General features: G+C 41.1%; 1 protein-coding gene across 3 annotated transcripts in view; it reads left to right on the top strand.

Moving 5' to 3' along the window:
• The first annotated feature begins 12,069 nt into the window (after nt 1-12,069).
• Nucleotides 12,070-24,962, top strand: part of LOC115135595 (DCC-interacting protein 13-alpha-like) — a 31,619-nt gene continuing 18,726 nt past the window's right edge. For all 3 annotated transcript variants that reach the window (XM_065026531.1, XM_065026529.1, XM_029670462.2), the window contains exons 1-4: nt 12,070-12,260; nt 23,908-24,006; nt 24,188-24,247; nt 24,449-24,520. In XM_065026531.1, the coding sequence (XP_064882603.1) occupies nt 12,207-12,260; nt 23,908-24,006; nt 24,188-24,247; nt 24,449-24,520 (285 nt within the window). In that variant the 5' untranslated portion in view covers nt 12,070-12,206. The remainder of the gene's footprint in view (nt 12,261-23,907; nt 24,007-24,187; nt 24,248-24,448; nt 24,521-24,962) is intronic.

Below are 24,962 nucleotides of genomic sequence, written 5' to 3'. Positions count from 1 at the left end.
TAACCACTAGGCTACGCTGCCGCCCCAAGAGGGGACAAACAGTGCATTTGGAAAGTATTCAGACCCTTTTACTTTTTCCACATTTTATTACGTTTGCCTTATTCTTAAAATTGATTAAATAAATATTGTTCCTCCTCAATCTGCACACAATACCCCGTAATGACGAAGTTAAAACAGGATTTTATAAATGTTTGCAAATGTATTAAAAATTAAAAACAGAAATACCTTATTTACACAAGTATTCAAAACCTTTGCAATGAGACTCTAAATTGAGCTCAGGTGCATCCTGTTTCCATTGATCATCCTTGATGTTTCTACAACTTGATTGGAGTCCACCTGTGGTAAATTCTACATAAGATCCCACAGTTGACAGTGCACGTCAGAGCAAAAAACAAGCCATGAGGTCAAAATAATTATCCGTAGAGCTCCGAGACAGGATTGTGTCGAGGAACAGATCTGGAGAAGGGACACCAAAAACAGAAGGTCCCAAGAACACAGTGGCCTCCACCATTCTTAAATAGAAGAAGTTTGGAACAACCATGATTCTTCCTAGAGCTGGCTGGCCGCCCGGGCCAAACTGAGCAATCGGGGTAGCAAGGCCTTGGTCAGGAAGTTGACCAAGAACCCGATGGTTACACTGAAGGAGCTCCAGAATTCATCTGTGGCGATGGGAGAATCTTCCAGAAGGACATCCATCTCTGCAGCACTCCAACAATCAGGCCTTTATGGTAGAGTGGCCAGACGGAAGCCACTCTAAGAGGCACATGACAGCCCGCTTGGAGTTTGCTAAAACAAGAAACAAGATTCTCTGGTCCAATGAAACCAAGATCAAACTCTTTGGCCTGTATGCCAAGCGTCACATCTGGAGGAAACCTGGCACCATCCCTACGGTGAAGCATAGTTGTGGCAGCATCATGCTGTGGGGATGTTTTTCAGCGGCAGGGACTGGGAGACTAGTCAGGATCGAGGGAAAGATGACAGTACAGAGAGGTCCTTGTTGAAACTTGCTCCAGAATGCTCAGGACCTCAGGCTAGGGCGACGGTTCACCTTCCGACAGGACAATGACACCAAGCACACAGCCAAGACAACACAGGAGTGGCTTTGGGACAAGTCTCTGAATGTCCTTGAATGGCCCAGCCAGAGCCCAGAGTTGAACCCGATTGAATATCTCTGGAGAGACTTGAAAATAACTGTGCAGCGATGCTTCCCATCCAACCTGACAGAGCTTGAGAGGATCTGCAGAGAATGGAAGAAACTCCCCAAATACAGGTGTGCCAATCTTGTAGCGTCATACCCAAGAATACTCTAGGCTGTAATCGCTGCCAAATGTGCTTCAACAAAGTACTGAGTAAAGGGTCTGAATACTTATGTAAATGTCATATTTCAGCGTTTTTTTAAAAACATTTGCATTATGGGGTATTGTGTTTAGGTTGATGAGGGGAAATAAACATTTAATCAATTGTACAGTAAGGCTGTAACGTGACAAAATGTGGAAAAAGTCAAGGGGTCTGAATACTTTCCAAATGGACTGTATTTAAATATGTTATACTCTTGTAAAGGCTAACCAAATTCTGGGAAAGAGTATGTTATTTTATCTCAGCATGTATACAGATTCTCCCTTCTTCCTGTTTTAGGGTTAGGGTTAGGGTTTTTGTTTGCTTGGAAATGTTGATACTGGAGACTCTTATCAGAAGAAACTGTGTCACCTAGCATTTATAGTGTCTAAGAAATGCATTGCCATTAATTGGAAGATTGGTTATCCTCTCACAATGTCACAATGAATGTCAGAAATGTATTTATTACAAATTAAGGGTATACTGTGCAACTTTCATAAGGTCTGGATGCCTTATAAGGAGTCTGTATCGAAAACATGCCCACGGTCAGGGGAGACTTGTTTAGGCAATCCCTAGCTGCTAGGTTGCTCAGTCCTGGCCCTGGGGGTCTGCCAAACTGTTGGTTGTCACTCTGGCCTCGGCCTAACACACCTGAAACAAACAATAATAAATGTTTCACTAAGATCCTAAAGCTGAGTGGGATGTGTTGGGTTGTGGTGTTGCAGAGCAGTGAACCCCTAGAGGCCAGCTATATTGTGTGCAAGTAAGAGAGCTCTACAGTACTATCAGGCCCTCCGTAATTATTGGGACAGTGAAGCATTTTTTTTTCTGTTGACTCTGTACTCCCTAAGTTTGGATTTGAAATCAATGAAGTTAAAGTGCTGATGGTATCTTCATCCATATCGGGTGAACCATTTAGAAATTACAGCACTTTTTGTACATAGTCCCCTTATTTTAGGACCAAAAATATTGGGACAAATTTACTAGTATGTGTATTAAAGTAGTAAAAAGTTAAGTATTTGGTCCCACATTTATAGCACGCAATGACTACATCAAGCTTGTTACTCAACACATTATTTCAGATCATGGTGTGCCAGTTGGGGTTGGTGCGCTGTCCAAAAGTTGCCTGTCGAATAGCCTCATGCTGCTCCACCAACAGTGCCATACCAGCAAGGCGCCCTTGTTTTTTAACAGACAGGAATGACAGGGAGGGTAGCGGTTGTTCTGGCTCAAGTTCAAGGAGCCATGCCATTCCACTGAAAATGCACTTGTCGAACGTTGTATACATTGTATTGCTAAGTTGCTCAAAGTAGCTACACTCACTGACACAGGAGAAACTTTATCCCTCATGCTGGCCCTGACCAAACCAGTAAGTTGCCCCTCACTATAGCTGCACTTTTCCACATGGCCAGAGTTATAGAGGTCTTCTCCCTTTTGAAAAATGTTTTGAAATGAACACCAAAGTCAACATACTGTACAAACAATTACAGTATCTAGGCTAAGTAATACAAAATAATTGTTTGATCTACTGCCCTGCTAACTAGCTAGCTAAAGTGTAATCAGTGGCTAGATAAGACAGAGAAAGGGGTCGGGAAGAAGTTTCACACTTCAATTCATTTCAATACATCACATGGATTCTTCATGGATTGGGCACAGGTCTCTAATCGCGCTGGTGAACAGTAGCTGACAGTGTCAACTAGAGATTACGTGCAGGATATTCCTGCAGGAATTAATAGTCTTGATGAGGTCTTCTCTGTCGCTAAAAGTGGAGGCTCCTCAGAGGAGGAAGGGGAGGACCATCCTCCTCAGTGAATTTCATAAAAATAAAACATAGTGAAACATTAAAAAGTTATCATTTTTAGATAAAACTATACTAAATATTTTCATGTACTAAATCATTTATTAAAACACACTGTTCTACAATGAAGGTCTATTACACTCTGTAGGGTAGCACCATGGTGTAGCCGGAGGACAGCTAGTTTTCGTTCTCTTCTGGGTACATAGGCAATACAAAACCTGGAGGAGCATGCTTGTCACCCCCTTCCATAGAAGACTTACACAGTAATTAGAACAATTTATAGAGGACGTCCTCCAACCTATCAGAACTCTTGCAGCATGAACTGACATGTTGTCCAACCAATAGAATGAATCAGATAATTAATCTAGTACTGAAAGCATATGCTACAGCTAGCTAGCACTGCAGTGCATAAAATGTGGTGAGTAGTTGACTCAAAGTCAGGGAAAGACCAGAGTTGAACAGTTTTAAAAAAGGCATTCATTAAAAATGAAGACAAGAGAGAGAACTATAGCTATATTTAGGTGTATTTTTTCCCCATTTACTTAGCTAGCTAGTTAACACGGCTCAAACAGAGGGGGATGCTATGTTAGCTAGCTGGCAATCTAACACTGGAACTCTTCCATGTCAAGGTAAGTTTTATTAATTTATTGCCATCGCGGCCCGCTGACTTGACTGCTAAACTGCTTGCTGCTGACTTTACACTGCACTGCATGATTGTAGCAGGTTCACTAATGTGTTAGTTGTAGTAGCTATACTGAACAAAAATATAAATTCAACATGGAACAATTTCAACAATTTTTCTTTCTACAGTTCATGTAACGAAATAAGTCAATTGACATAAATTCTTTAGGTCCTAATCTATGGATTTCACATGACTGGGCAGGGGAGCAGCCCAGGCAATCAGAATTTGTTTTCCCCCACAAAAGGGCTTTAACACAGACAGATATACACCTCAGTTTCATCAGCTGTCCGAGTGGCTGGTCTCAGAGATCCTGCAGGTGAAGAAGACGGATGTGGAGGTCCTGGGCTGGCGTGGTTACACGTGGTCTACGGTTGTGAGGCCGGTTGGACATACTGCCAAATTCTCTAAAATTACATTGGAGTTGGCTTATGGTAGAGAAATGAACATTCAATTCTCTGGCAACAGCTCTGGTGGATATTCCTGCATTCAGCAAGCCAATTGCATGCTCCCTCAAAACTTGACATCTGTGGCATCTGTGTGACAAAACTGCACATTTTAGAGGGGCTTTTGTGTAATGATCATGTTTAATCAGCTTTTTGATATGCCACACCTGTCAGGTAGATGGATTAACAAGGCAAAGGAGAAATGCTCACTAACAGGGATATAAACAAATTTAAAAGAAAAGCTTTTTGTGCGCATGGAACATTTCTGGGATAATTTATTTCAGGTCATTAAAAATGGGACCAACACATTACATGTTGTGTTTATTTCTGTTCAGTATATGTTGACTGAAGTCCACAAGGAAAGGGAAAAGGTGAGAGGACAGCACATGAAGGCAAGAAGGAATTATACAATGTGGCTGCTATGAAAGTCATCTGGGGCACCACGGGAAAATGTATTTAATGAGTTACCATTTCCCGAATGAACTCAAAAATATCAGAATATGTCAATATACTATCCGTCATTCATCAATCATTTGCTCCTATTTCCGTCTCATTCTGAACGTCAAAATATCCTATAAATCTGCACAAACCCTAGTCTCCATGATGAATCAGTGATACACAAATTGGCTTAATTATTTATTTACTAACTAACTAAATCACATAGAATTACATAAACACACACACAGGATATATTATATGTTGATTACTAACAATGCAATGAAAAGTCCCTAGTGGACTAACCTGATATGACGGCTTGGTACACAATTCAAAGGGGTGGGGAAAGAAAGAGCGGGAGGAGAGACAAAGGAATTCAACTTTCGCACATACAGTTGAATACGCTCATCGTAAATATGGATATTTCACACCCTAACAACCGCTCATTCGTATTTAGAAATGCAATGTACATATTTATGCTTGTATGTCTTTGTAGTCTCTCTCTGGTGAAATCACCTGATCAGTCTGTGACGAATAGTTTGACAGAAAGTCTCTGGTTGTCCACCAGAGGTCACCATGTCTAGTCATAGCTTCTTGGTCTTGGAGTGTCTGTCAGAACAGGTCTCCAGAAGTGTACCACGCGGTGTTCAGCAGGCCTTGTGCTCCACTCTGTTTGATTATAATAGATACCTATAGTGGTGAGAGGAAATTGTTCTTTGTCTCTCATCTTCAGGCTGAGTTTCCTAGGCTAAAAGTGCATAAACAGCTGCAGACTGAATGTCCCTGTGTAGTCTTCTTCGAGAGAGTTTCAAAGGGTTTAACCATTTTCTGGTATTGTAGTCTTAAACCATGGTTTATACTGATCTTTATTTTTAAACCATTTCTCAGCGCTGTCTGGTCTGTAGAGATTCCAACCTGTGGATGATCCTCACGTTCTCTGGTCTAAATGGTTGATTATTCAGGGTACAGCTAAGACCACTGTCCACACCGGCAGCAACCCGGCATGTTTCGGTCTCATACACTGGTTCTCAATCCTGGTCCTTGGGACCCAAAGGGGTGCACATTTTTGTTTTTGCCCTAGTACTACACAGCTGATTCAAATGATCAACTCATCAAATGGCTTTGATGATTTGAATCAGGTGTGTAGTGCTAGAGCAAAAACACAAATATGCACCAGTTTTGATCCCCAGGACCAGGATTGAGAACCACTGGTCTAATATTTTAATTCTTTAGGAGTCCTTTATAAGCACTCTGGCAAAAGGGGTGTTCCCTCCTTTTTGCATAATGTCTGTGCTCGCGTGAGCTTGGTTACTGACATGAAAAACTAAAATCACATTTAATCTTCTCACCAATAGTTTAATATTTAATAATATAAATTCCACAACATTTAGATATAAATCTAATAACTGGGATATAGACATTTGTAGAGTTACCGTTATTTGGTTACACCGTCCTTAATGACTTATTTGACATGATTATTGTTTCGAGCCCCACCAAACATTTCCCACATTATTTACATTAGAAATATTGTTTCAATGTCCAAACTTTTGATGTTAAAGTTTTGGCCAAGTGTCTCTCTGTTGTAACACTCAGACATTCCATTTTCAATACTGCAGAGATCAAGGCAGGTATTTATGATCTGGTTGTTAAGTCATAAAACCGGGCCAACTTCATCCCTCTCACCCTCTGCAGGAGAGAGAGGGCGCTGTAGAGCTGACCCACTGCAACCTGATCCTACGAATCCTCACAGTAGAGTCATGACAGTCCCCCTCTGATGGATTCAACTTGGAAGGATCCTGCAAGTTGCAACCCACCATAAGAAATGTCCTGGTTTGTGGATCAGCATAGCAGCCCCCCCCCCCCTGCAAACCACCACAAGAGTGGCCAGGGGATGTCCTGGTTGGTGATCGCCCCTCTGGGGGGGGACCCACAACGTGCACAATGGGACCACAATGTGCGCTGACATACTCTAAGCGCACATGAAAAAAAATCTATTGACCCTTTATTTAACTAGGCACGTCAGTTAAGAACAAATTTTTATTTACAATGACGGCCTACCCCAGCGAAACCCGGACGACGCTGGGCCAATTGTGCACCGTCCTATGGGACTCCCAATCACGGCCATATGTGATGCAGCCTGGATTCGAACCAGGTAGTGCAGATAAATCAAACCTGTATAGACTATTTGGGAATTCCACTTTAATTAACCTGAAGACAGTGCTGTGGGATCTAGGTTAATGTAGGAACGTTTAGATTGTCTCATAGACAGAAAGAAATCCATTTGGATATTATGGTCACCTGACAAGATTTGTTCGGCAATTTACTTCTTAGTTAAGGGGAATGATACAACGATATCCAATCAGTGGAGATTGGCTGGATATCAGAAGATGAACCACTTCTTACAAATGTGAGACAACGTTGGACCTCAATGGAACATTTTGTTTTTAATCTTTACCAGCAGGGGTCACTTTTCCCTGAGGGCTGAAACCACATGGGATTCCCGTGAAGGCGGGACTTCCGTCAATACTAGATCAGTGAAGTGGGAGTTGGACTCAATGATCTTGCTAAAGCAAATTGAATTGATTAATCAATGTTAATGATAAATCAAACCTGTATAGGCTATTTTGGAGTTAATCTTTAATTAACCTGAAAGCATAGTGTGGGATCTAGGTTAATTTGGAAAAGTTTAAATTGTCTTATTTGTAGAGACCAATGAATTTGCATATAATTCACAAAGATCCACCTGAAAAGGTAAGTCTGTCAATTTTTACTTCTTAGTTAAATTGAATGAGACGACGATATCCAATCAGGTTGAAATTGGTTGGATATGATACAGTGTACCCCGTTTCAAGAAAGGTGAGCATACGGTTGATGGAAATATATATATATTTTTTAAATTACTACCGATTCATCACCACCAGAGGAGATTCTGATCGCAGTAAACTGAAATCAAACAGGAGTCCACTGTTTTCTAAGGCACACTGTGTTTTTAATATTTTGTTTATTTTTTATTAACCCCTCCACCACCCCCTCCTCTAGGACAAATATCTTAGTTTTTTACAGCTTTTTTGTAACATAGACATACATTTTACATATACATGGTAATTTTATATAAAGCAGTCACATAACAATAATACAATACCAAACAAACTCTTTAATCCCAACCTTCAGCCAATCTTAGCCCATCCCACCTATCACCATAGACCACCCTCGTTTGGTTTCCATGTGCCATATATTTTTAATTGTGCTGCGATGTTTTAGACAATTTTTGAACCTATCATATATTATCCACAAATTGTGAGCTAACGATAAAAACCTTTCCCACAAGTATTATTATATTATTTATTGACTGCCTATGGCTTTCAAAATCACCCAACACTGCTATTTGTAAGGTTAATTATGTGCATGTTGTGATTTTTTTTTACTATTCCTGAACCTGTGACCAGAGACAAGCTACAGTTGAAGTCGGAGGTTTACATGCACTTAGGTTGAAGTCATTAAAACTTGTTTTTCAACCACTCCACAAATTTCTTGTTAACAAACTATAGTTTTGGCAAGTCGGTTAGGACATCTACTTTGTGAATGACACAAGTAATTTTTCCAACAATTGTTTACAGACAGATATTTTCACTGTATCACAATTCCAGTGGGTCAGAATTTACATACACTAAGTTGACCGTGCCTTTAAACATCTTGGAAAATTCCAGAAAGTGATGTCATGGCTTCAGAAGCTTCTGATAGGCTAATTGACATAATTTGAGTCAATTGGAGGTGTACCTGTGGATGTATTTCAAGGCCTACCTTCAAAACTCAGTGCCTCTTTGCTTGGCATCATGGGAAAACCAGAAGAAAACAGCCAAGACCTCAGAAAAAAATGTAGACCTCCACAAGTCTGGTTCATCCGTCGGAGCAATTTCGAAATGCCCAAAGGTACCACGTTCATCTGTACAAACAATAGTATGCAAGTATAAACACCATGGGACCATGCAGCCGTCATACCACTCAGGAAGGAGACGCGTTCTGTCTCCTAGAGATGAATGTACTTTGGTGCGAAAAGTTAAACTTAATCCCAGAACAACAGCAAATGACCATGTGAAGACGCTGGAGGAAACATGTACAAAAGTATCTATATTATCCTCAGTAAAACGAGTCCTATATCGACATAACCTGAAAGGCCACTCAGCAAGGAAGAAGCCACTGCTCCAAAACCACCATAAAAAAGCCAGACTACTGTTTGCAACTGCACATGGAGACAAAGATCATACTTTTTGGAGAAATGTCCTCTGGTCTGATGAAACAAAAATAGAACAGTTTGGCCATAATGACCATTGTTATGTTTGGAGGAAAAAGGGGGAGGCTTACAAGCTGAAGAACACCACCCAACCGTGAAACACGGGGGTGGCAGCATCATGTTGTGGGGGTGCTTTGCTGCAGGAGAGACTGGTGCACTTCACAAAATAGATGGCACCATGAAGAAAGAAAATGTTGTGGATATATTGAAGCAACATCTCAAGACATCAGTCAGGAAGTTGAAGCTTGGTCACAAATGGGTCTTCCAAACGGACAATGACCCCAAGCATACTTCCAAAGGCGAACAAAGTCAAGGTATTGGAGTGGCCATCACAAAGCCCTGACCTCAAGCCTATAGAAAATTTGTGGGCAGAAATGAACACGCGTGTGTGAGCAAGGAGGCCTACAAACCGGACTCAGTTACACCAGCTCTGGTAGGAAGAATGGGCCAAAATTCACCCAACTTATTGTGGGAAGCTTGTGGAAGGCTACCCGAAACGTTTGACCCAAGTTAAACAATTTAAAGGCAATGCTACCAAATACTAATTGAGCGTATGTAAACTTCTGACCCACTGGGAATGTGATGAAGGAAATAAAAGCTGAAATAAATCATTCTCTTCGCTATTATTCTGACATTTCACATTTTAAAATAAAGTGGTGATCTTAACTGACCTAAGACAGGGATTTGTTACTAGGATGAAATGTCAGGAATTGTGAAAAACTGAGTTTAAATGTATTTGGTTAAGGTGAATGTAAACTTCTGACGAGGGGCAATACCAGAATAAATCTATTGATTCTGTCTTTTCGCAACAAAATCTACAGAGATGAGATTGTTGTATGCCCCATATATAAGCACTCTGTTGGTGGCAAGAATTGTATATGTGCCATGGAATTGGTACATCGAAAATCTCCTCCCATTTATTTTGCAACCCATTTATTTTTGTCGGAAATGAGAAGTTTTAATCTGTATGAAGGCAAAAAGGCAATTTTTGAACAAAGGATGAGCCTTTCTTAATAATCTGCTAGAGAAGCATTTGGGGTTTAAGTATAACTTATGTATGAGTGAAACTTTTAGTGAGAGGTTTAAAGCTTTAATATTTAATAATTGTATCCCCCCAAACTCATATTCATTGTATAAATAAACACGTTTAATTTTTGTCTGGTTTAGCATTCCAAATAAAATGAAATATTTTTTGCTCATATGATTTAAAAAACGAGTCATCCGGAGTAGGCATTGCCATTAGTAAGTAAGTAAACTGTGATAGGACCAGAGTTCATCAATTAGATTTTTCCATAAATAGACAAGTATTTACCTCTCCATGGTTGCAGAATCTTATCTATTTTTGCTAACTTTCTATTGAAATGAATTATGGTAAGTTGATTTATATTTTTGAAAAGTAACCATTATTTACTATTTTACATCTGGGGTTGCTGTACATAACTTTAACCCTTTGTATAAGAGATTCACCAAAATTAAAGTAGTCCATGCATTTATATATACATTCTAGTTGTACTTTATCAAATGCCTTTTCAAAATCTGCTATGAAGACCTGACCTGGTAAACTTCTGACACACTGGGAATGTGATGAAAGAAATAAAAGTTGAAATAAAATCACTCTACTATTATTCTGACATTTCACATTCTTAAAATAAAGCAGTGATCCTAACTGACCTAAGACAGGGAATGTTTACAAGGATTACATGTCAGGAATGGTAAAAGACTGAGTTTAAATGTATTTGGATAAGGTGTATGTAAACTTCTGACTTCAACTGTAAGTTATCCTGTACAAGATTTTGTACCGAATACATTACATTGTTACAGGTGTCAAGCTTATGGGCATATGGCAGTAGTGTGTAGGAGGGAGGTTCCTAGGTGTGAGAAGTGTGCAGAAGGGAATGTATTGTATGCCAACCTCCGTTAAACCTCATCGAAGAAGAATTCTAGCATGTACACGCTCATTCATGCTCTTTTACAAACCGCTTATTGTTTGACATGGGCTGCGTTTCAAACTCATAAAAGACACCCTCGTCCACTTAATCTCGCTGATGCCCTTGGCGGAATCTCTGTCACCATCTTGGACGTCGGTCCAAACTATTAGCCAAACAAGGGAAGTTCGCAACGTAAGCCCCTCAGCCCTCATTTCTTGATTGAGTTTGCAAGTGTACAATTATGTTCCCTTCGGGGCCTGAAACACCCCATAATTCCATTCACGATGATTGTACATCCAGTAAGAAAAGTCAGCCAAAACTTAAAACCTCAACGGCAATATGGAGAAGTCAAGAGTAAGTCAAGTGCTGCTAATGCACATGATGGCACAAACACATCTCATAAAATAAATTGTTTTTGTATGGTTAGCTTTTGGATTTTTAAAAAATAAAAACATTTTCCTTCTTCAGAAGTTCCAGCTAAGCAGGCTAACATTAGTTAGTTAATTTGCTAGCTATCATACAGTAGGTGTATATTAATAATTATATAGTTTATATAAGTAGACATGCAATCAAAATTGACTGTAGCGCATATAAAGCAACCACAACCTACCGGTGGCTGAAAACACAATCATCCCGGGATGAATGAGTTACGAATTTCCAGGCAAGGGCGGTCCATTTAAAAATCATTCCTTCCTCCCTTGCCCTGCAAGTATATACTCGTCCGAAGTCATGTGACGTCATCAGAAGTGTCCACTTAATTTGAGGGCTGAGGGGATAGGGTGTATTTTTTAAGTGTCTGGAATGCAGGCATGGATTTAATGGTAGTTTCTCGCCAAATTGTTCATGTGCAGGCCGTCAAATCAAGGGCACTCCTTCGATTTAAAGTCAGTTTGTCACTTTCACGAGGTTGAAGTAATATCATGTTCAACTACATAAGACATTGGCTCGAATGTAGGTTGTGCCTTTAGATTTCCAGAAAATGAACAACTACGGAATCTTTTTTCACTTCTCATATTGACTTCTCAAACTCGCAAGTTCCCGGAAGTATCGAGATGTTGCGCCTCTGGGTTTAGAAACTCTGTGGTTTAGCCATAATTATGACTTGATGACTGAGGTAACTAGTGACTACCGCTCCAAGTGTGTCCCATATCCGCATGTGGGAGGAGCTGTTTGGGGTGTTGTGGATCTATCTGTAAAGGGAAAAAAATTCAGTGGGAGTGATTGTCAGCTCTTTTGTTTCTTATTGACATATTACAGTTCATATTGATACGAATTGAAATAGCTAGCTATAGCCATGCCTGGAATAGATAAATTACCGATAGAGGAGACATTCGAGGACAGTCCGCAGGTAATATATTTCACGCTATGCTCTGTAGCCTGCTAGCTTTATATCTCTCGTCTTTGTGCCGTGCAAAAGCGCAGCAAAAGCTAGCCCTGCTAACTCGCTCGAGCAAGCATCAAGAGTTGTCAAATGGCTCAAAAAGTGATAACTGGCCTCGTCATATTTGCCAGCTGTCAATGGTAATGTCTATTTATGCAACATTATTAATATCGGCCTTTGCACCACCTGCTAAAAGTATGCACGCTAATGGTTTTCTAGTGAAACACATCACACCCTTGTGTTGATGAACACATAAATGAGCTACTGCCAGGTTACGTGACCATCCTTACTCTATCTGGCTGGCTACTGTTAGTCTCTGGCAGGGTGCACCACTTTCTCCTGCTTAGGGACGAGGTTGCCAAATAACAAAGCACAGAATGTTTAATGAAATTACGTTTGAACATACTCTACCGCATGTTGTTGTCTGTGTGGTTGGTCCTTCAGCTGGTCGACATGTTTTTTTTAAATATCCACAAGACACTATTATTTACCCGACTTTTTGGAGCGCATGTACTGAGGTTGACATTTCACCTGGCACATGCGCAAACATTCCTTACCCCAGGATACTTCAACTGGTGATAACCCGGGAGAATAAAGAAAAGGAGCACACTCTGTTGCTGCGTAAATCTGGTAGATTTATTGACGGGACAAGTAAACGATCAGATTTATGCTGCAACAGAGCGCTCCTTTTTTTATTAACCTGGAAAGACACCAGTTGGAGTATCCTGGGGTAAGGAATGTTTTGGGGATTTTCAAGTCCCTCAGTCTAGTACCTGATTTCCCCTTTTTCATTTAAGATGGGCTGAAGCGAGTTTGGGTATACCTTCGTTCCATTGAAATACAGTACCAGTCAAAAGTTTGGACATACCTACCTATTCAAGGGTTTTTCTTTATTTTTCTATTTTCTACATTGTAAAATAATAGTGAAGACAAAACTATGAAATAACACATGGAATCATGTATTAACCAAAAAAGTGTTAAACAAATAAAAAATATATTTGAGATCCTTCAAAGTAGCCACCCTTTGCCTCTATGACAACTTTGCAAACTCTTGGCATTCTCTCAACCAGCTTCATGAGGTAGTCACCTGGAATGCATTTCAATTAACAGGTGTGCCTTGTTCATTTGTGGAATTTCTTTCCTTCTTAATGCATTTGAGCCAATCAGTTGTGTTGTGACAAGGTAGGGGTGGTATACAGAAGATAGCCCTATTTGGTAAAAAAACAAGTTCATATTATGGCAAGAACAGCTCAAAAAAGCAAAGAGAAATTACATTCCATCATTACTTTAAGACATGAAGGTCAGTCAATCTGGAAAATGTCAAGAATTTTGAAAGTTTCTTCTAGTGCAGTCCCAAAAACCATCAAGCGCTATGATGAAACTGTCTCTCATGAGGACAGCCACAGGAAAGGAAGACCCAGAGTTACCTCTGCTGCAGAGGATAAGTTCATTAGAGTTACCAGCCTCAGAAATTGCAGCCCAAATAAATTCTTCACAGGGTTCAAGTAACAGACACATCCCAACATCAACTTTTCAGAGGAGACTGTGAATCAGGCCTTCATGGTCAACGTTTTTCAAAGAAACCACTACCAAAGGACACCAATAATAACAAGAGACTTGCTTGGGCCAAGAAACACAAGCAATAGACATTAGACCGATGGAAATCTGTCCTTTGGTCTGATTGAGTCCAAATTTGAGATTTTTGGTTCTAACCTCCCTGTTTTTGTGAGACGCAGATCAGGTGAATGGATGATCTTTGCATGTGTGGTTCCCAACGTGAAGCATGGAGGAGGTGTGATGGTGTGGGGATGCTTTGCCGGTGACACTGATTGTGATTAACCAGCATGGCTACCACAGCATTCTGCAAGAATACGCCATCCCTTCTGGTTTGCGCTTAGTGGGACTATAATTTGTTTTTCAACAGGACAATGACCCAACACACCTCCAGGCTGTGTAAGGGCTATTTGACCAAAAAGCAGGGTGATGGAGTGCTGCATCAGATGACCTGGCCTCCACACTCACCCAACCTCAACCCAATTGAGATGGTTTGAGATGAGAATCTAAAATATATTTAGATTTGTTTTACACTTTTTTGGTTACTACATGATTTCATATTGTTATTTCATAGTTTTGATGAGTTCACAAATGATTATTCAATGTAGAAAATAGTAAAAATAAAGAAATACCCTTGAATGAGTAGGTGTGTCCAAACTTTTGACTTGTACTGTATATTCATGTCACCAGTCAACTCCATTACACTAAAGTTACTTTAACTTCAACCAGTGAATTCTAGCGATGGCTAGCTATGCTAGTTATTCTACCAGTCTGCCTTAGTGGGTGTTAGCATGCTAATAGCACACCGTGCACATGAAAATGTTATTTTGTAAGGGGTATGCAGTGGGTTGAAAGCTATGTCACCAACGTATGTTGTATCAGACATTTCAAACAACACCCCCAGCTAATGCAATAACAGTCATTGTATTTCATTTAAGAGAATGAACCAGATTTATCAAGGCAACCTTCGGCCTAATTTGACTGGGTGCCAACGGCAGATTTAGGTCTTTTTTTCCTCATCTGTAACCCCAGTATGATCCATGTGAGCGCAGCGAAAGTTCACTCCGTGAGGAACTAATGTGCAGCGCTGTATTTGGTCTCCACGCTGTATTTGGTCTCCACGCAGCTCTAAGAACAAAGGAATGTTTGGGCCATGTTTTTGGTAAATGAAGTCAATGATATGTTTTTGGACAATTTTCCATCTTAAAAATATGGCATAAGTTCATGGTTTCATTTTCTCGATGAACAGATGGAAAGGGGTTCTTAGACAACATCTACCAGAACAAGTTTTAAAGGGAATCAAATGAATCGAAGCACAATCATGTTGACGTAAAGACCCCTACCAACTAATATCAACACTTATCTATAGTGTAGAAGAAATTGTTTACCTTCTGTAAGATATGTTGCCTTGTAATTCTGTTACCAAAAACCCACATCTTTAATATATTTTCTAATGTCTCTCCCTTACAGAAGTAACAAGTAATGGTAGACCTACCAATGGTAGACCTATAGTGATTTTACTGATGTCAATTTTGTTTATGAATTATGAATTAATTCAAACTCATTACCTCTCCCAGCTCTTACGGACACCTAGCCATGAGCCCCCTCTCTTTCCATTTACTGTAACCATCATTGGATCATACAGTACAGTGGGTAGAGTAAAGTACAAAACAGTACCGAGTACAGTACTGTGAGTAGAGTAGAGTATTGTAATGCCTTTTATAAATTGTTTTTGGCTTGACTATGAGCGCTGCACGTGCACAGAGAGAACCATCACATTCATGCATTTTAATTTTCTAAGCATTTGATATGTCATCCAATCCCTATCAGCTACTGTACTGTATGTAGCTAGCTACCTAGAGTATCCAACAAAACATGTACAATACAGTTGTAGGCTATTCGTCAGTCTTTCCTGTCTGTTGCAGAACAGTCTGGCTCTGAACAGCAGTGTCAATGGAAATAGGCCATAGAAATAGAATTACATTCCATTCTAGTCATTCTATTTCTATGGTTGAGGCGCTATACTATACTAGAGTTGGTCCATATTGCGATAAATTGCCTGAATTAATGCGATAACAAACTGCACCACAATTATAAATATTTATTATCCTTTAAACTACTACTCAGTGTTGTCGTGCTCGAGACCGTTCTCAAGTCTGGACTCAAGACCACATATTGAGTGTCTCGGTCTTGTCTCAGTGTCGGATACATTTTTACTCGGTCCCGGACAAAGAGGACTCAGGCAAGACCAGAGGAGTAAAAAAATACACTGCTCAAAAAAATAAAGGGAACACTAAAATAACACATCCTAGATCTGAATGAATGAAATATTCTTATTAAATACTTTTTTCTTTACATAGTTGAATGTGCTGACAACAAAATCACACAAAAATGATCAATGGAAATCAAATTTATCAACCCATGGAGGTCTGGATTTGGAGTCACACTCAAAATTAAAGTGGAAAACCACACTACAGGCTGATCCAACTTTGATGTAATGTCCTTAAAACAAGTCAAACTGAGGCTCAGTAGTGTGTGTGGCCTCCACGTGCCTGTATGACCTCCCTACAACGCCTGGGCATGCTCCTGATGAGGTGGCGGATGGTCTCCTGAGGGATCTCCTCCCAGACCTGGACTAAAGCATCTGCCAACTCCTGGACAGTCTGTGGTGCAACGTGGCGTTGGTGGATGGAGCGAGACATGATGTCCCAGATGTGCTCAATTGGATTCAGGTCTGGGGAACGGGCGGGCCAGTCCATAGCATCAATGCCTTCCTCTTGCAGGAACTGCTGACACACTCCAGCCACATGAGGTCTAGCATTGTCTTGCATTAGGAGGAACCCAGGGCCAACCGCATCAGCATATGGTCTCACAAGGGGTCTGAGGATCTCATCTCGGTACCTAATGGCAGTCAGGCTACCTCTGGCGAGCACATGGAGGAAAGAAATGCCACCCCACACCATGACTAACCCACTGCCAAACCGGTCATGCTGGAGGATGTTGCAGGTAGCAGAACGTTCTCCACGGCATCTCCAGACTCTGTCACGCCTGTCACATGTGCTCAGTGTGAACCTGCTTTCATCTGTGAAGAGCACAGGGCGCCAGTGGCGAATTTGCCAATCTTGGTGTTCTCTGGCAAATGCCAAACGTCCTGCACGGTGTTGGGCTGTAAGCACAAACCCCACCTGTGGACGCCGGGCCCTCATACCACCCTCATGGAGTCTGTTTCTGACCGTTTGAGCAGACACATGGACATTTGTGGCTTGCTGGAGGTCATTTTGCTGGGCTCTGGCAGTTCTCCTCCTGCTCCTCCTCCGCACAGGCGGAGGTAGCGGTCCTGCTGCTGGGTTGTTGCCCTCCTACGGCCTCCTCCACGTCTCCTGATGTACTGGCCTGTCTCCTGGTAGCGCCTCCATGCTTTGGACACTACGCTGACAGACACAGCAAACCTTCTTGCCACAGCTCGCATTGATGTGCCATCCTGGATGAGCTGCACTACCTGAGCCACTTGTGTGGGTTGTAGACTCCGTCTCATGCTACCACTAGAGTGAAAGCACCGCCAGCATTCAAAAGTGACCAAAACATCAGCCAGGAAGCATAGGAACTGAGAAGTGGTCTGTGGTCACCACCTGCAGAACCACTCCTTTATTGGGGGTGTCTTGCTAATTGCCTATAATTTCCACCTGTTGTCTATTCCATTTGCACAACAGCATGTGCAATTTATTGTCAATCAGTGTTGCTTCCTAAGTGGACAGTTTGATTTCACAGAAGTGTGATTGACTTGGAGTTACATTGTGTTGTTTAAGTGTTCCCTTTATTTTTTTGAGCAGTGTATATAATTACCAGCTCCCGTTCAGTCGGTATATGAAACTCCTTGGTCGGGTCAAACATCCACACTCCTTTCATGACACATACATTTTTCTCAATCACGTACAAGCATTTTCTGATCTGTTGAAACAGCAATGAGCAAGTGCTCAAATACATTTATAGAATTTATGATATTTTTTTTTAGCCTTTGTGCCTGTTGAATATCTTAGATCCCCTTTTGCCAACCTTTAAAAACCAATATCATCCGTGAATACAAAATTCACTGTTAACTGTTTTGTTCACAGAATCTTAAGACATTGTTTTGATCAGAAGAGAAATGTGTGCAATTGTCTTCACTGTTTCCAGCAATCAGTAAATACTAATGCACAAAAGTCTAAATCCCCCCCGTTGGGTTACTTCTAAGTGACTTTGGGTTAGTCCTAAGTCGTCTTAACCAACATTGTGACTTTCCAATTATAATATTGCTTTGGTGTGGATTGAGGCCTGTACAGTGCATTTGGAAAGTATTCAGACCTCTTGACTTTTTCCACATTTTGTTACGTTACAGCCTTACTCTAAAATGTATTCAATCGTTTTTTTCTCTCATCAATATACACACAGTACCCCATAATGATAAAGCAAAAACAGGTTTGGAAATATCACATTTTACATAAGTATTCAGACCCTTCACTCAGTACTTTGTTGAAGAACCTTTGGCAGTGATTACAGCCTCAAGTCTTCTTGGGTATGACGCTACAAGCTTGGCACACATTTATTTGGGGAGTTTCTCCCATTTTTCACTCTGTTAGGTTGGATGGGGAGCGTTGCTGCACAGATGTTCGATTGGGTTCAAGTCTAGGCTCTGGCTGGGCCACTCAAGGACATTCAGAGACTTGTGCCGAAGACACTCCTGTGTTGTTGGCTGTCTGCTTAGGGTCGTTGTCCTGTTGGAAGGTGAACCTTTGCCCCAGCCTGAGATCCTGAGTGCTTTGGAGCAGGTTTTCATCAAGTATCTCTCTGTACTTCGCTCTGTTTATCTTTCCCTCGATCCTGACTAGTCTCCCAGTCCCTGCCGCTGAAAAATATCCCCACAGCATGATGCTGCCACCACAATGCTTCACCGTAGGGATGGTGCCAGGTTTCCTCCAGACGTGACTCTTGGCATTTAAGCCAAAGAGTTCAATCTTGGTTTTATCAGACCAGAGAGTCTTGTTTCTCATGGTGTGAGGGTCCTTTAGGTGCCTTTTGGCAAACTCCAAGCGGGTTGTCAGTTAAGAACAAATTCTTATTTACAACGGCGGCTTAGGAACAGTGGGTTAACTGCCTTGTTCTGCCCCTGAACAACAGATGTTTACCTTGTCGGCTAGAGGATTCGATCTAGCAGTCTTTCGGCCACTGGTCCAACGCTCTAACCACTAGGCTACCTGCCGCCCCTGTAACGTAAGTGAGTGTATATACTGTACTCGAAACCATCTACTGCATCTTGCCTATGACGTTCTATACCATCACTCATTCATATCTTTATGTACATATTCTTTATCCCTTTACACTTGTGTGTATAAGGTAGTAGTTTTGGAATTGTTAGGTTCGATTACTCGTTGGTTATTACTGCATTGTCGGAACTAGAAGCACAAGCATTTCGCTACACTCGCATTAACATCTGCTAACCATGTGTATGTGACAAATACATTTGATTTGATTTGAAATGTGGAAAAAGTCAAAGGGTCTGAATACTTCCCGAAATTCACCGTATATGTGGGATACAGCGATGAGGTAGTTATTAAAAAATAATGTTAAACACTATTATTGCACACAGAGTGAGTCCATGCAACTTAGTATGTGACTTGTTAAGCACATTTTTACTCCTGAACTTATTTAGGCTTGCCATAACAAAGGGGTTGAGTACTTCTTTCCAATTTGACATTAGGGGGTATTTTGTGTAGGCCAGTGACACACAATGGCAAATTAATACATTTTAAATTCAGGTTGTAACACAACCAAATTCAAGGGCTGTGAATACTTACCGAAGTCACTGTCATTTTTAATGATTGTACAGTGCCAGTCAAAAGTTTGGACAAACCTACCCATTCAAGGGTTTTTCTACATTGTAGAATAATAGTGAAGACGTCAAAACTATTAAATAACACATATGGAGTCATGTAGTAACCAAAAAAAGTGTTAAACAAATCAACATATATTTTAGATTTGAGTTTCTTCAAAGTAGCCACCCTTTGCCTTGATGACAGCTTTGCACACACTTGGCATTCTCTCAACTAGCTTCACCTGGAAAGTTCCCACATATGCTGAGCACTAGTTGGCTGTTTTCCTTCACTCTGCAGTTCAACTCATCCCAAACCATCTTAATTGGTTTGAGGTCGGGGGATTGTGGAGGCTAGGTCATCTGATGTTGTACTTCATCAAATACAACCAATGTAGACCTTAGAGTGAAATGTTTACTTACGAGCCCCTAACCAACAGTGCAGTTAAAAAAAACAATCAGAATAAAAAATGAAAGCAACAAGTAATTAAAGAGCAGCAGTAAAATAACAATAGTGAGACCATATACAGGGGGGTACCGGTACAGTTGAGGTAATACAGTTGAAGTTGGAGTTTACATACACATAGGCTGTAGTCTTTAAAACTAGTTTTTCAACCACTCCACAAATGTCTTCTTAACAAACTATAGTTTTGGCAATTCGGTTAGGACATCTACTTTGACCACACAGCTGTCATACCACTCAGGAAGGAAACACGTTCTGTCTCCTAGAGATTAATGTATTTTGGTGCAAAAAGTGCAAATTAATCCCAGAACAACAGCAAAGGACCTTGTGAAGATGCTGGAGGAAACAGGTACGAAAGTATCTATATCCACAGTAAAACGAGTCCTATATCGACATAACCTGAAAGGCCGCTCAGAAAGAAAGAAGTCACTGCTCCAAAACCGCCATAAAAAAAGCCAGACTACGGTTTGCATCTGCACATGGGGACAAAGATGGTACTTTTTGAAGAAATGTCCTTTGGTCTGATGAAACAAAAAGGAAGTGTTTGGTCATAATGCCCATTGTTATGTTTGGAGGAAAAAGAGGGAGGCTTGCAAGCCAATGAACACCATCCCAACCGTGACCCACAGGTGGTGGCAGCATCATGTTGTGGGGGTGCTTTGCTGCACGAAGGACTGGTGCACTTCACAAAATAGATGGCATCATGAGGAAAGAAAATTATGTGGATATATTGAAGCAACATCTCAAGACATCAGTCAGGAAGTTAAAGCTTGGTCGCAAATGGGTCTTCCAAATGGACAATGACCCCAAGCATACTTCCAAAGTAGTGGCAAAATGGCTTAAGGACAACAAAGTCAAGGTATTGGAGTAGCCATCACAAAGCCCTGACCTCAATTCTATAGAAAATGTGTGGGCAGAACTGAAAAGGCGTGTGTGAGCAAGGAGGCCTACAATTCTGACTCCGTTACACGAGCTGTCAGGAGGAATGGGCCAAAATTCACCCAACAATTGTGGGAAGCTTGTGGAAGGCTACCTGAAACGTTTGACTCAAGTTCAACAATTTAAAGGCAATGATACTAAATACCAATTGAGTGTATGTAGACTTCTGACCCACTGGGAATGTGATGAAAGAAATAAAAGCTGAAAATAAATCATTCTCTCTGCTATTATTCTGACATTTCACATTCTTAAAATTAAGTGGTGATCCTAACTGCCTTAAAACAGGGCATTTTTACTAGGATTAAATGTCAGGAATTGTGAAACTGAGTTGAAATGTATTTCGCTAATGTGTATGTAAACTTCCGACTTCAACTGTATATACATGTAGGTAGAGTTATTAAAGTGACTATGCATATATGATAACAACAGAGTAGAAGCGGTGTAAAAGGGGAAGAGGGGGCAATGCAAACAGTCTGCGTAGCCATTTCATTAGATTTTCATTAGTCTTATGGCTTGGAAGTAAAAAACTGTTTAGAAGCTTCTTGGACCTAGACATGGCGTTCCGGTACCCCTTGCCATGCGGTAGCAGAGAGAACAGTCTATGACTAGGGTGGCTGGAGTCTGACAATTTTTAGGGCCTTCATTACATTACATTACATTTAAGTCATTTAGCAGACGCTCTTATCCAGAGCGACTTACAAATTGGTGCATTCGCCTTCCTCTGACACCGCCTGGTATAGAGGTCCTGGATGGCAGGAAGCTTTGCGCCAGTGATGTACTGGGCCGTACGCACCACCCCCTGTAGTGCCTTGCGGTTGGAGGTCAAGTGGTTGCCATACCAGACAGTGATGCAAAAAGTCTGAATGCTCTCGATGGTGCAGCTGTAGAACCTTTTGAGGATCTGAGGACCCATCTTTTCAGTCTCCTGAGGGGGAATAGGTTTTATCGTGCCCTCTTCATCACTCTCCTTTTTGGTCAAATAGGCCTTACACAGCCTGGAGGTGTGTTGGGTCATTGTCCTGTTGAAAAACAAATGATTGTCCCTATAAGCGCAAACCAGCATGGCTACCACAGCATTCCTCAGCAATTAAACCATCCCATCTGGTTTGCGCTTAGTGGGACTATCATTTGTTTGAGTAGGTGTGTCCAAACTTTTGACTGGTACTGTATGTATTTTGCGAAATTTGTGTTTTGAGAAGACAACTACATTTTAAAACCCGCATTTACTGTTTTATAAAAGGCCACAGACTTCTGTGTCTTGTGGACTCTATTTTGAAAATCTACAACATTGTTCTGAAAAATGCTTGTACACGATTGAGAAAAACGGTAATATCTTATCTATTGAAACCTGGGCATCCTACTTTACTTGTGACATTACTGTCCTTTTACTTTCATTGAATCATATTCTCAAACTTTCCTTCATTCGCTGGTAGGGAAGAATGGGGGAAATTGTTTGAAAGTTGCGCATTTACTATTATTAGGGGAGACCGGGGGAAGTTGTAACATATTTAGTCTTCATCTATTATGGACCTGTTTTGGAATTTTTGTACTTGTTTCATTCCTTTTGCATCTTTTTAAGAAACGTTTTGCTACAGAATCGGCAGAATGAATACATCCCCTTGATCACACGCGCGCACAGTTCACTTTCATAGCAGTCACATAAAGCATCACTTTTCTCATTATATAATTCCTTCTTGCATCTACACACTCTCCTCTCTTATTTTCCCTTCACTTGTGGACTTCACAACATAACACAACAGCTGTCTGTGACCAGGTGCAAAAACCTCTCCAAGCCAAACCTTCATACCATAACCGCTAACCAGCCTACATCGTTGTTACCATATTAACTTTATAGTCAACAAACTAGAACTAACGCAGTAGTAAACCCACAATCTAATCCATGTGTACAACCACGCAGTACAATGTACAGCATGCAGTTTAACAGTTACACTGGTGGTCCCCGGTGTCAATAAATTAATAAAACCGAAAGCTTACCTTGACTTGGAAGAGTTGCGTTGTTGGATAGCCTTAGCCAGCTAGCCAACTTAAATAGCATTCCTCTCTGTTTGAGCCAGGTTGAGTAGGCTAAATTAGCTGCTTTAGCGAAGTAAGTGAAAGGTAAACTAAGAAGAAGAAAAAATACAATTAAATATCTCTCTCTCTCTCTCTCCGCTGCTTCTCAATTTTTTAAGAAAATAATTTGTTCAAAACTGTTCAACTATTGTCTTCCTCTCTTTTACTCACCACATTTTATGCACTGCAGTGCTAGCTAGCTGTAGCTTATGCTTTCGGTACTACGTTCATTCTCTGATCCTTTGATTGGATGGGCGAGATGTTAGTTCATACTGCAAGAGATCTGATAGGTTGGAACACCTCGTCATATTTACTCTATAAGTCCGTGGAAGAAGGTGTGAACCATGAGCCTCCTAGGTTTTGTATTGAAGTCAATGTGCCCAGAGGAGGGTGCTGTTGAGGCTACTGTAGAACTTCATTGCGAAACAGTTGTCTTTAATCAGTTATGTAGTATTTAGTATAATTGAATTTAAAAAGGATTTAAAAAATGTATGTTCATTATTTCCATTTTTATGAAATTCACTGAGTGGGATGGACCTCCAATTCCACTGGGGTGGCTCCATCGGTGGCGTGACTACAATAGTCAGAGGGGTTGGCTAAAGCTACAGATCTGGGACCAGATTAGCCTTGCACAAGGGTGACATAAGTGTGCCATCTAAGCTACCTACTTCAGGTAAACCTAACCTGAATGTTTCCTGAGTTGAGTGCTTCCTTCATCCAGTGTGTTTCTCTGTTGCCAGACGCGCTCCCTGCTCGGCGTGTTTGAGGAGGATGCAGCTGCCATATCGAAATACTCCCAGCAGCTCTTCCAGGCCATGCACAGAATCTACGATGCACAGGTGAGCAATGACCTCTGGGATATGCTCATGCCAGTTAGTGTCCGGGCTTTTAAAAACAAGCAAAAATGCAAGCATGCACACACTCAAAACTCTCACTCACACACACACACACACACACACCTTTTCTTTATATTGCTCCTACAGCTAGTTAGATGAAACGGACATGAATCTTTTTTTTCAGAATGAGTTGAGTGCTGCCACCCATCTCACCTCCAAACTTCTGAAGGGGTATGAGAAACAGGTAGGCCTATATTCTCAGTGTCAACATGCTGGAATGATGTACACACTGTATGTATTTCTTTTTCATGCATCTTCCAAGAAATCCATACGATTTGAACATTAGTTGAATGCGCAGACTATGTCCCTCCTGATAAGAGCGTCTGATAAATGGCTGAATTTGCGGATGTAAAATGGTTTAGGGCTGACTGGGCTGTCTTTGCAGCGTTTCCCTCTTTGCTGCGATGACGAGGTCATGAGCTCCACTCTGCAGCAGTTTGCCAAAGTCATAGACGAGGTGAGAACACACGCAGCAGGTCTGCTGCTCTGCCCTCATTAACTCATCCTCCTCGCTGTGGCACGCTGCTGGTCAAATAGGATTACACCGTCTTAACCTTTTTCATCTCTACCTTTTCTTAAGTACAACCCACTATACACACTCTCCCACTTTGCACGTTCACCTCTCCTCTACTCTTCTTTTCTCCGTTCTCTTCATCTTAACCTCTTTCTTCTCTCCTTTCCTTTCCTTTTCTTCCTTCATTCTTTCTCTCTGTGTCTTAACCTTCATTAGTTACACTACACTGTAAACACTCACACTTTAACCGCTCCCTTCCTTTCTCTTTCTTCTATTGCTTCCTCCATTCCGTCCATCTTAACCTCGACATTTCTTCTCTCCTTTCCTTCTCTCTGTCTTAACCTCTCCCTTTTTTTTCTCTCCTTTCCTTCTCTCTGTCGTAACC

This window comes from Oncorhynchus nerka, linkage group LG2 (assembly GCF_034236695.1).
Source record: "Oncorhynchus nerka isolate Pitt River linkage group LG2, Oner_Uvic_2.0, whole genome shotgun sequence".
NCBI classification, from domain to species: domain Eukaryota; kingdom Metazoa; phylum Chordata; class Actinopteri; order Salmoniformes; family Salmonidae; genus Oncorhynchus; species Oncorhynchus nerka.
Note: the sequence above shows the minus strand (reverse complement) of the source record. Positions and strands in the feature narration are given on the sequence as shown.